The sequence below is a fragment of the Brachionichthys hirsutus genome, unplaced genomic scaffold (assembly GCF_040956055.1).
Source record: "Brachionichthys hirsutus isolate HB-005 unplaced genomic scaffold, CSIRO-AGI_Bhir_v1 contig_808, whole genome shotgun sequence".
Taxonomy (NCBI): Eukaryota; Metazoa; Chordata; class Actinopteri; order Lophiiformes; family Brachionichthyidae; genus Brachionichthys; species Brachionichthys hirsutus.
This window is the reverse complement of record NW_027180556.1, coordinates 56096-69202: the sequence shown is the minus strand read 5'-3', so window position 1 is coordinate 69202 and position 13107 is coordinate 56096. Positions and strand designations below refer to the sequence as shown.

At 43.6% G+C, this 13107-nt stretch overlaps 1 protein-coding gene across 1 annotated transcript; it reads right to left on the bottom strand.

Moving 5' to 3' along the window:
• Positions 1-6936: 6936 nt before the first annotated feature.
• On the bottom strand, positions 6937-8823 carry LOC137915942 (regulator of G-protein signaling 17-like). The gene is made up of 4 exons (XM_068759063.1): positions 8693-8823; positions 7566-7640; positions 7258-7489; positions 6937-7125 (listed from the first exon to the last, which is right to left on the bottom strand). Exons 1-4 carry the CDS (start codon positions 8797-8799, stop codon positions 6937-6939), a joined length of 603 nt encoding a protein of 200 aa, XP_068615164.1. The 5' UTR covers positions 8800-8823.
• Positions 8824-13107: the final 4284 nt, after the last annotated feature.

The window sequence follows — 13107 nt, the reverse complement described above, 5'->3', positions numbered from 1 at the left end:
ATGAGAAAAATAAAAACAGTCACACCTGGCAAGAATCTATTAAGAATTTATTGTAAGTTGTTACATTTAGATTTCGTTCTCTAGCAGCACTATTTAAATTACAGATATTCAAGGGCAATAAACACAGATTGGAGTGTTAGCTCAATGCACGATGCCATCGTGTAAACAAGGACAGAGACGGAACTGTAGATCAAAACATACAACGGAATCCGATGCTGATAGATCAAAGGCTTTGAGCTTTAAAAAATAAAAAAATGACTCAAGTAGATTTTCCATCACAGTAGAAAAGGTGAACAATTTCTTTTTTTTCTTTAAACACAATTTACAATTTCAGTTGGATCTGATCTGATAATGTGTGATCCACATCAGTGAGACAGAAATGTTCAGTGCCCGCCTTACAAGGTCTTCAGGTCTGTTGGTTACATGTTCATAAAATCCTTTATGGACAATTCAGAGAAATGGCACAAACCAATGACAGCAATATAAAAAGACAGCAAACAAAAGGTTCAACAGAACAGGTGACTTTAAATTGCAATCAATCTTTTAACCCCTTCCATTATATTGAAACAGAGGGTAGGACCGCTCATTTTGGCACCTGCCATCTTATAAATAAGCCCTGTTCTTAGCCATTAGCATTGGTCACTGTGTCAAGCTAATTCATTCAGCATTGCGTTTACTTCTTTCTATAACAAAAACAATTTGTCATTATTCTTTCAAAAAGGACACTTGACATTTGTGAAATCCGTTAAGTCATTTGCTGAGAATTAGCTGAAGCCAACGCCCGAGTCAACATCCGATCAGCTTTACGCTATTTTCTGTTTCTATTAATTGCCTTTGGAAAAAAAAACAGATTCGAGTGTTTTCACTGTAATTCTAAAACTGAGCAAGAATGTGTATAAATCATTTTCCTAAAATGTTATATTATTTAACAACTCCCAACCACGTTGCACTGTCAACTTGTTAACCAAACATTTTATAATTATATTGCTTTTGCTTAATTTTCTTCTTGGTGAAAACTAGTTACTGTGCCCTCATGCAAAGAAACCCCAACATTAATATCATTTCTGGCAGTATGTATTATATAATGTTACATTTGTTCCGGTTTTGCCTGTAATTGGAGATTCACATCCCCATAAAATGAGGCTAGATGAGGAGTTGCTGTGCTGTTCTACGGTGGACAGTGTTTTGTCAAGACTAATAGTCTTTTCAGCGCTACGCATCAAGGATTCCTACATCTCAGGACACTTGAGAAAAGCGCCCACGGATAAACGATTAAATATCCACCTGCACAATAATCAAAGTCATCGGGAATCGCAATCTGATCCTTGGGCAGGCAGGAGTGCGCCAAGATATTGGAGGAAGTTGCACAATTGATTGAACTCATCAGCTCAGTGTTTGAAGCTCAGCTATATATTGGAGGTCTTTTCTCGTTACATTTGTTTAGCGGCAAGGTAAGGCCCCTCAGCCCTGCTTACCCATGAGCAAAAAGAGCTCAAATTTGACCTGTTTCTGTGTCCTTAAAAAAACAGGAATGATCTCACATCACAAGCTGTCGAGCAACCAGGAAACAATATTGAAAAGTTCGAGCCCAAATGACAAATCTGGAATATAAAGGATCATTGCACAACTAGTGATCTGGTAAAATTGCTCTGAATTCATGCACGTAGAAATAACCAACTAGAGTCTGTATTTAATAACACAGACAGGCTCATTTAGTCATTCTGGCAATTAATAAGACACCCAAAACAAGTAAGAAATAATATCTGTCGATATTAGTGAAACGTGTACTAGGAGAAAAAAAATGAACCTCTCAAAAGAGTTTCTAACATTTTTAATTGTCTGCATACTGCAGTACTCGAATACATACTCATACAGTATTGTGTATAGCAAATAACTGAATTATTTAGTTTACTTAGCAAAAAGCATGCTCAATAGAAAAAGAAACATGACATTTTCTTTGTCACCTAACGTGACAGTAAAATGCATTATTTTCACCTGTGGCTCATCTTCCCATGCCTGTGTTCTGTCTACAAAAGGCATGACAAAAACCAAGAGGCTTAGGCATCGAAATCAATAAAGAGAAAAGTGATTGCCTAAAATTGTTGAAAGCCAACATTTGACCAGCGCCTGCACGAGCACAGGCCGTTTCCTCAAGTAGCACAAAAACTTCTGAAAGTGGTTCAGAAGAGATGATAAAGTGACCGTGTCCATGTAGAAGGAACATCAGTGGGAGTTTTTTTATTTTTTTAAAACAGCTATTAACAATGTTATGGAGGGAGTGAGAGCCCGAGAACGACAAAGTGATCTTGAGGCACCGAATAAACTTGAGGGAGAACACAAAGCAGATTTGAAAACATCATCCGTCAATAACCTCGTCTCTTTCACCACGATGCACGAAGAGGAACTGTCCGAAAAATCAACCCTCCTCTTCTCATTCCTTTGTACAAAAACAAAACTTGAGCAAGAATGGTCTTATGCTGTTAACTCATTACTGGCTGGCGTTACGACCTGCATTAGGGTAGCGTGTTTTAAGAACCCGCCCTCGTCCGATGCGTTCTGCGTCGCTACACGGCCATAACTTGACTCGATGTTTGACAAGAAGTCGGAGACAAGAAAGTGAAGTTGCTACTGTATGCCGGTTACATGCCCCTGCACTAATGTGCTTACAAATTCACAATAGCTGTGCAAAGCCCACTCGCAAGTATCACAGAAACAGAATCACCACGTTGACTATTCCATGGAAAGTGTACCTTTTAATTCCTGCTTGGAGAAGTGATTGAGTTTGTTTCCAGGTCTACAAGTCAGCCCATCAAAGTGAGACGGTGAGTTTGAATGCGAGTAAAATGTGAGTTTGATAAATTCAGTATCTACTCTCAGATTTGATCAGTGCTGCTTCACTTGGGACGGTCTGAGCGCTCGATTTCTGCAGCTACTTTTACAAACGTCTTGCTGTGAAGCTAAATTTCTTCGCTACTTGTGCTACTCTTACATGTTCTCTCATTTGCCCTTATCCCTTAATTGTCACATGCGGATCCTTGTTTGACTGAAGATACATTGTCTTGTTGCAAAAAAATAAAATAAAAATGATTGAACAATAAAATGAAAGATGACAGACGGAGCCCTGTGCGGTCCAAATACCTCCTTTAACTCACAGGCTGGGACTGGAAAACAATAAGTGTAGTGAAACATCGTAAAGTGGTTGCACCATAAATAAAGTTTTAATCCCCTCAGTTAGGAAATACTGCACAAACTGAGCTACTGGTGTTCTCGCGCGATTAGTGGTCGTCAATTCCAGTCATCTGTATCACCTCAGCAAGACTCCAGCACACAGCCACGTAAAGTCAAATAACATTTATTTGTTTTCAGCAATGTTTCTTTATCATCATGAAGGCATATGCTATTTTCTTTTCTATGTGTGTGTATATATATATATTATATCTATATATTCCATGGAAACAAAAATAAGTGTACATTTTTGCTGAATAAGATTGAAGAATATCAGCAAGGGGCAATGTAAACCATAGTCCATCCAAAGTAGATGAAAGGTGCGGTAGCTCGCCCTTTCCCAGCTCACCCACAGTAACAGATTTGCATAGGCAAATATGGGATTAGCCCTTAGACAGTGGATTCCTGAATTCTTTACAGAGATGCAAAATCTAGTTCATCTGAACACAATTAGAAACAAACGCACACAAACAAAAAAAATAACGTTGACTAAGCAGAGCTCTCTTTAACGCCTCCTCCGGTCATACACATAGTCATATTTCTGTGCACATTTTCGTTTACAGTGTTAGGGCTTCAAGTACAGCTAAAAACACAAAACAAAACCCCTTAAACATTGACAACTAAGATGTGAAATAAATTAACCAAAATGAGAGGTAGTGAAAAGCCTACGGCGACGTTTGTTGTTGATATTACATATGCACGCATATAAAGAATAAAAATAACAAAACGCATCAGTAAGGCCAGAGCTTTTGCAAATCTCCTCTCCTCCAGATGCTTCAGCCCTCAACCTTGTTTTCAGACAACAAATCCACAGCCATCGTCTACGGCAAACTCTCTTGGTACCTATGGAAATGTGAAGACAAAAATCTAAACCCAGCGATGGCACGGCATCACTTCACATCATCGTCACTTGTAAAACCCACAATTGAAGTGCAGTAATTAAACAAACGTGTACTCCCCCCCCCCCCCACCACTCTGTGTGAAAATCACTATAAATTGAGAGGAAAGAAAGCAAGCGGGAAACTTTCTGCAATTTCTGTCCTCCCTGTAAAACGCTGTTACCTGGGTTTCTGGATCTGTCCTCTTAACCCTGTGCCGACAGAGTTTCGTGCAAGCCTCAAAAACCTGCTGGCATCTCTGCTCATGCTGTGGACAGCTAGTGCCCCACTGTTACAAGTATTTAATATGGTAAAACACGTCTCACTATTAATACATGTAAACTTTGTTTCAATGCACCACGACTTCTGGTTCTTGGTGAAACATTCGTGTTAATTACTGTACAGACTCAGTAACCAGGGGACAATAGTACTGTGCAGAAAATGGATTTTGTCTGCAAGAGAGCTTTGTGAAGGGCAGGCAAAAACAAACAAACAGTTATCCAAATACAGCATCTAGAATGGAAATTGAAACGGCTCCATTTCAGCGAGCGTGAAATAATTAATCATTCAGTATCAGATTGGGATAATCGGCCTGTCTTCCTCGGCTTCTGATCAACTGACTGCATGCGTGCGCAGCTCTTCATTAAAGCAGTCAATAACAATTAGGTCCTTATAGAAGAGCACTGTATTGCCAAAAGGTTTAATATAGAACATTTTCAACAAAGAAAACATACTCAAAACTATCGATGAGTTAATGGGTTTGAACCGGTAGCCTCAGCTAGCTTTTACTGTCCCAAGTGAAAATAAATCTGTAAAAAAAATAAAGAAAAAATGAATTGAAACATCTCCAAAAGTGTCATGTCTGGTAATTCAGGACATAACCTTCAGGAAAATAAAAATAAGAACCCAGCATAGTGGGATCGATAATCAATGACGACTCTACAAGACATTCTGAATACTTCTAATCTGAATCCAACTTGGCACAATTCTGGTTCAAAATTGGAGGTGGCAAAACTGCACGTCCAGGGGCCAAGAACAAAGCTCACGTTCTAATGTTGGACATTGTCAAAACAATGTCCGTCTATATGCTAAAAATGTTAGTGGGACATTCGTCAAGACACCTTAGATCCCCCCCCCCCCCCGGTGAAGTGTGTAAAAGTGCTAAACATGTACACACGTAGCCGTCATCAGCGCATGCTGTCAAAAGTCAGATTTGAAAAACCAACTGCTGTGTCAGGGCTGGCAGATTAGCATCACGCTAGCACACGCATGCAAGCCACTCGCCTTATAGCATGCTGTGACAGAGGTGACGCTAGCTTGTGGCATGAAGGAATACGAAGTTCCTTGCTAGCCCATCACATTAGCTTTTTAGCATTATCCAACCAACCCTTTTCACTGTAAACAAAATATTATTTCTTTTAATGCAACCTTTTGAACGGGTGGAAACAAACTGAAGGACGACCAAACACCTCATCTGCTGCAGAAGACAGACATGCACCGAAACGACAGCCTGGTGGACGAGGCGCGACCGTCATCTCTTCACGTTGAATTTGGCACCCCGGTCTGGATCTGCACCAGTAAATGATAGTATCTAAGCTACAGCCACACAGAAAAAGGAGCGACATAACTCAATGATGTTGATGCCCGCTCTACCCTCAATTCATTGTCCAACACGAGCAGGCTTACTCTCCATTTCTGCACAAAAATGCAGATGATTCTTTTGAGTGAATATTTTTGCTCTCTCTCTCTCTCTCTCTCTCACCCACACGCGCACACACACACACACACACACACACACTGGGCACATGTACTTGTCAGGCTGTGAAAAAGATGGGATGAGGGGATTGTTGGACAAACTGGCTGCTTTCCAAAAAAACAGCACTTGTGCTGCCTTTTCTTACATGTAAAGGCATTGTGATTTTCTCAGTGGAGAGACTGTTAAAGTTAATAATAATAATAATAATACATGTAGCTGCCCAACCACAATTCTAGCCCTTACTTGTCCCACTTAGAGAAACCATAAGAAGGAACGCGCTTGAACGGGACGGAGAGACAGACGGACAGGTGGATGGATGGGTAGCTGCTTCTGCCTTTGCTGCAGAAGCCAGAATATAAAAACCGCAGTCAGCACATTTTCCCTTCTCTGAACATGGACAATACGATAGAGAGACAGTTTCCCTGCCTTGATGCATCTCAATGTTCAGAGCGGTCGCAGTCTCCAGCCGACGCCCGGCTACTGTAGAGAAACGAGTTTCCGTGCAGAGCCCGTTCTCCAACTAGTTAGAAGGGCGACCAGCTTGGCGTTGTGTTTGCGCAGCAAAGAAACTACAAAGGAAACATCATTAAACACATCTGTGGAATGGCGAAACAGATGAGAACATGAGTAACATCAGCAGAAATTAAAGTTAAGGTAGAGGTCTAAATATTACAGTACATGAACTATTTGCTCATCCTTTTCTGTCTCTCTCGGTTTCTGTCTCCACTGCCTGAGAAGTCCTTGACCATAGTTACCCAACAGCTGGCCATGAGGCCGGCTGCCAACGGCCGACCAGTCAGCTGTAACCAAGAGCACTAATTGCTATTGCTGGCCAGCATTGATTGGTCTTCAATCGACCAATAACCAACCAGCAAAGGCCGACCTGGCTCCAGTGGTGAACTGGATATAAATTTCTTAAGAAATATAAATAAGAAAAAAAACAAACCAACCAGCTATCTTGGATGTCATTTAGTCTTTTTCTATCAAAATGGATTTACCAAACCCGACTTCTGGCACCATAGAAGTATTTGAAGCTTAAGTCGTAGTCTTGTTGGCGTACGATGGCGGGCGGAGGGACTAGGTGTCGAGGCAGGCGCGCCTCCTGTTGGCCAGGAGGTCTCTGTAAACAGAGGAGTTGAGGAAACGGGGGAAGGAGTCGCGGTGCATCAGGGTGTAGATCTGGAACTGCGCCTCCTCGTACATCAGGCTGCTGGGCTCGGCTATTGTCTGGTTTATTCCTTCTCTCACCCGAGAGTCCAGACTCACCTGGGTAAGGGAATCAAACGGGAGTTATAAACCACAGCGGGCTTGTAGAACTCTGCGTGGCAGAACTCCGGCTGCTAATTCACCAGCGGATTCCGCCCACAGACTCCAAGTAAAAAAAGGAATTCTGGGTACCTCTTTGGGCGATAATATGGACACATAGTCTTCGTATATGATCCTGGCTTTCTCATCCACCACTGCACAACTAGTCTCCGTTTTCAGATCTTCACAGGCCAACCAGAAGAGGAGGTTGTCCTCACTGTACTCTGAGCGCAAGAAGTCTCTGAAGACCTCCCGGCCCTCCAGAGAGCGCAGCATAAACTCAAAGCTCCGTGACCACGACAGAACATCTTCCAGACTGGGGGGTCTAAAAGAAAAAAAGAAAAAAAGGGAAGATATACACATGACTGAGGATGAGACATAAACGACACAAATGAGCGTACTGTTCATCTGCGTCTTCAATACTGTCCATCTTGGTGCAGGCCTGTCGTTCACTCCTCTCCAGCCTGTCTTCAGTCCTTGATTGGAGAGGAGGAAGAATAAACAATTAGTGTCAAAAACGTGACATTTCTGGTACTTAAAATGAATATAGTTTGACTACAACTAGATTAAGTGGAGGGTGAGCAGAGCCGAGTTTGTTTGTCGTTTCCCAGACGCATCAGTCTAAAAGCACCAGTCCCTGTTATCAAGGAACCCGCTTGGGTTAATTAACATTTCACAGAATGTCAATTCTCTGTTTAGTGAAACCCAGTCAAGCTGCGTGTGTCTGCGATGTCACCCGCTCTGAGCAGTGTACTAATATTCCACTGTGGATCTTTGCTCTGTCAAAGGAGAACGAAAGCAGCCGGTCTGGGTTCATAAAACCCCACCTATACCGTGTAACCTGTGCTGAAAAGACAACCCCCCCCCCCCCAGCCCCGCCCCGGACACTAAAATAAACAAACACGCAGACTGGAGGCAGCTCATTCTGGAGATCTGAATGAAAGACACACACACAGGCCACTCAGCGCAGGCCAAGTCCACAAGCTGCCGCCACTTCAGATGGAGCGGCGAGAGAAGCGGCGCATTCACCATTCACTGCCTGAACACAATGATCCATTCACTGAGCCCCCCCCCCCCCCCACACACACACAGAGCGTCGACGCAGCCATGATTGGTTTTGGTGCCTCACTAAGTCGAAAGTCGTGTTTTCTGACCTATACGGTGCTGGCTGCGCAGGTTAGCGCATCGCGTACCGATAAATGAATGGCCCTGATTTATTGTTTTGTCTTTTACGTGTACAGTAAAGAAATTCTGCTCCTCGGAAATAGCTGCGAGGCCATGAAACATGTGATTTCCCCCCATAACTTCCTCCAGCTGGTTGGAACGGCAGCTGGAGTTTGGTGATAATCGTTTAGAGCTGGTCTAGATCAGACCTCTGCAGGCTGATTGTTAGAAATAAAAAGAACTATCATACATCGGCGGCTTTAGCCACAGTCCACCTGACCTGACCCCCCCCCCCCCCCCCCCCCGGGTGATATCTGTCTCTGCGTACTACTGAGCATTTATTTTAAAAAGTACAGTTTCTTACCAAAGACACTTGCAGCAGCCGCACCAGCAGAGGCAGCAGGTGTTGGGTCGGGGCTGTCCGGGGGCCTGGGGGGGGGCCTCGATATGTGCCGCCTGCCTTTTTCTCATCTCCACTCCACTCACACTTCAGGGCTTCACAACGGACACATGGAGATAAAAAAAAAAAAAAAAAAAAGAGTAATTTAATTTAAATAGAGCTAAATGAACATAAACTTTCCAGTGAATGCAGTCGTTGCCATAGTTTACTATTTAATCCAAGGCCAGACATTACATACAAGAATCCATTACATTCAAAGCTTTCTATGCTGCTGCCGCCAACAAATACTGTAGATATTTACAAGATGGCAAAAGAGCAGAGGCTCCACAGTCCTTTCCATCATTGTCGCACCCTGACTGGCGCTCCTGCAGCGGCGACCGTCTCGGTTCGGCACAGCTTTTAGAGAGGCTTTGTACGCCAAGGCCTTCGGCCTCGCAGGTTACAACAGCCCGATATGGCACTTCTCAGAGACGGTCCGCTAATGCGATTTTCGTCTTTCTCAAAATAGAAGGCACTTGGCAGGCTCATCGTGAGCTAAATGGACTCGGGCAGCCCTTCTGCCACCGTAAGAGCTCTGTGAAAGGAGCTGCATCCACTACGTACACAGAGAAAGAAGAAGCTGGAGCTAATAGTGATTAACGGCACGGTGACGCCTAATCTCACACAGGAGCACACCGGAACATAAAGTTAAAACATCCAGTCTGGTAATCAAAAGGAATAAATGAAGCAGAACTCTTACCGCTCTAGAGCAGTGGTTTAAAATTAACTCAATAAATATTTGAAACGCCAAATAAAAAAAAATAACTGGGTACCAACAGATGAGCCTTCTCTCTTCTTTCAGGTTCCCTCTACGCCGCATACACGTTCACCACAATGATGATGGGCATCCAGCAAGGCTGAGACGACCTGCCCGATATGCAAATGATGTTGCCTGGCCAGCGGAGTGGCCATCAGTTATTCAGCTACCGCGGAACGACCAGGGAGGATACGGCTTTGTTCTAAACCCGGAGGAGAAGGCTGCACTGACACAACATGCAAATATGGAGTGGAAAGACAAATACATGAAGATAATGAAATAAACAGTGCAAAAATGATGTCCTTCCACTTTTCCCCAAAGTGATCAATTTATTAAAGCAGATGAAAGGGCGATCTAGTCATCCAATCACGTATCTGCTCTAAACCTGAACCCACCCGGCTTCGCCATCGCTTTATTAGCCGTGAATAATTTCAAGCATCCGTCGAACAGTAACTACACGAAGGCTAAAAATCTAATTATGGTGTTCACCGTAAACCATGGCACAGCGGCGGCTGTGCTCCAACATGTGAGATAAACAGCCCAATCAGAGTCGAGAACTGCGCTTGGAGGACTTCAATATTGATATTTATGCAGCCTGCTTTTATCGCTTTAGGCTTTTGCACGTAAATCTTTGTAAAGTGAGGCGCTTCCTGCCTTGGACAGAAAAGTGTCTGACCATTCATGGCCAGTCAAAAAGTTAATTTGTGACGGCTTCCATTCTTTTTTTTTTGTGTTTACACATTTCGTCCTTTTTTTTATTTTTCTCTTTCTTTAGAATGACACCTTTCTGCTTCAGCCATGCAGAGATGATCAGCAGTAAAACTCAGCAGTGGCACATATATGAATACAGTGGTACCTCAGCTTACGAATTTAATCCGTTCCGGGACTAACCTCGTAACGTGAAAATATCGTAAGTAGAGACGCATTTTGAATGTAAATGCAGTAATCCGTTCCAAGCCCCGCAAAAGTATGATATTTTTTTATTGAAACATAAAAGCACATCAGAACATGAAACAAATGCATGTTAAAATTAGATTACCGCACAATAAACATAAAACGAGAGGCACATCATGTAAAAAATCCAAAGAATAAAGAAAATAATAAAAATCTTATTTTACCGTTTAGCTGTTATTTTTTGTCCTCTGTGTTTACTGGTCCTTTGCGGTGTTTCCTGCGTCGCGTTTCTTAAAGTACTGATCCAATGACGTCTGCTTTTGCGTGGCGTGGCATCTTCTTCCAAAAAAGGCCCGTCTCATCACAATTAAAAACTTGCTGTGCACCGTAGTCTTCGTCGATCATCAATTGTGTGAATTTTTGCACAAATTCGGCGGCCGCTTCGTGGTCGGCGCTGGATGCCTCGCCATGGCGAACAACAGAGTGAAGTCCAGTCCTCCTTTTAAACTTCTCGAACCACCCACGCGATGCCTTAAACTCCGGGTGTGGTCCTTGTGCCGAATTTCCTTCGCCTGTGTCCTCCTTCGCTATGTCGGTAAAAATGGCGATTGCTTTTGCGCAAATTATGGCCTCCGTCACTGTGTCACCCGCGATCTCTTTGTCTTTTATCCACATGAGTAGCAACCTCTCCATCTCGTCGTTCACTGCTGACCGCCTCCTGGAAATTACAGAGAGGCCTTTGGAAGGAACCGTAGCTTTTAGGGCTTCCTTTTGTTTTATTATCGTGCTGATCGTTGATGTATTACGGCCATATTCTTTTGCGAGATCGCTCAAACGCATCCCCTTTTCGTACCTTTCTAGTATCTCTTTCTTTGTTTCTATGGCCAGAAAAAGTCTCTTCCTCTTCTTTTCTCCCGTTTTGGGGTCCATTGCGAATAACGTGGGTTCTCTCTCTCTCTTGCTGCATACACACGAACACGTAGCATGCCGGGATACACGTAGCATGCCGGGATACACGCATACGCAATGGGTTGCCGGGCAGATTTTAGGCAATAGCCAATGGCAGAGCAGCTACAAGTTTGTTTACGTTCGGGGAACTCTGGGAGCGGCGAATAGCGCTATTCGCCGCTCCCAGAGTTCACCTCGTATCCTGAAATGCTCCCGTAACAAGAGGCAATATTTTCCCATTCAGAAACCTCGTAACCTGAAAATTTCGGATGTAGGGACATTCGTAAGTCGAGGTACCACTGTACACAGTAATACTTCGACATACGAGTGTTCCAAGACACGAGCAAATTTTATAAAATTACTGTATAAAGTGTCTCCGTACCGTCCAACTCTCCCCCCCCTGGCTGATTTGATTCGATTTGAGTGTTTTTAGACCGGAAAGGATTAAATTGTTTGCAGTTATTTTATATGGGGAAAAACTGATTTGCCATACGAGCGATTTGAGTTACGAGCTCGGTCCTGAAACAAATTATACTCGTATGTCAAGGTATTACTGTATACAGATATATGGGTCTGATTTAAAATGGTCCCATTTCAAGGCGAGTTTCCACGGTGAAGTTACACAAGCAGACACCGACAGACATCCTTGTTGTCCGTGGACAGGTGGAGCAAGTTAATTTATGCGTACCCCATTGTCAGACGCTGCATCATTAGGGCTTATCGGAGCTTTGAACTCTGCTTTGACCTTCAATGAGCTTTGACGCATGTAAGCAAAACTTACCGTGAATTAGTGGGATCCTAAAAAGCGGTCAGATGCGCAGTCACGGCATGAGGTAATTGGTTGCTGGATGATAGCAGGCTGGTTGATGGGACGACTGTCTGAGCGTCTGTTCGGCTCACAAGAGGCGCAGGGCGAGGCTGCAGGATGTTCTTTTCACCACAGGGAAGCGATGTTTCTGGTTTCACCATCCCTGACCGACGGACACAAAGCGAGTTGAAGGCTGAGGAGGAACGTTACTACCGCCTGTCCTTTGTTTCTTCTTCTTCGTCTCCTAGGATGTCAGTGAAGGGGTCATTCGTGGGCTGGTGAGGACAGGGAGCGGCCGGAGTACAGCATCTAAAAAGCAAAAAGACAAAACATCTAAAGTCAAAATCAGAAGTCGGCCAACGGGTCCATCACAGGCTCGTGTGATTCATCCCGCTCAACAGTTGATTTGGAACTCTGTCTCCCCCTTGTGGAAGAGAGAGGAACTACACGGAGCAACAGCGCATGCCATTTTGGTCACACACACGCAGGCCGATCTGCAATTGGCTGGAATTGATCAGTCATTCACTTTCGACCGCTTCATCCGCTTTGCGTGTCACGGGAGTTGCTGCAGCCTATCCCGGCTTGCTATAGGTAAGATACACCCCGGATGTGTCGCCAGCGCATCCCAGGGCCAACCCAGAGACACACTCATGCACTATACGGACAATTTGGTGGCAATAGTAGCAAGCTGGGATAGGCTACAGATGAGAGGCTGAGAAACATCAGGCCTTTAAGCTGCAACTATTGTTTCATTTCAATTACTCCATAAATATCTTCACATATCGAGATCGTTCTCGGACCAATACTCGGTACTGGTATTGCTATTGGTGCGTCTCTAATAATGTTTTTGGACATTTTATTTTGTCATTTATAAAAGCACTGTTTGAATCAACCAATTACACAACGGACTGACGCCGCCATCTTCTCCTGCTA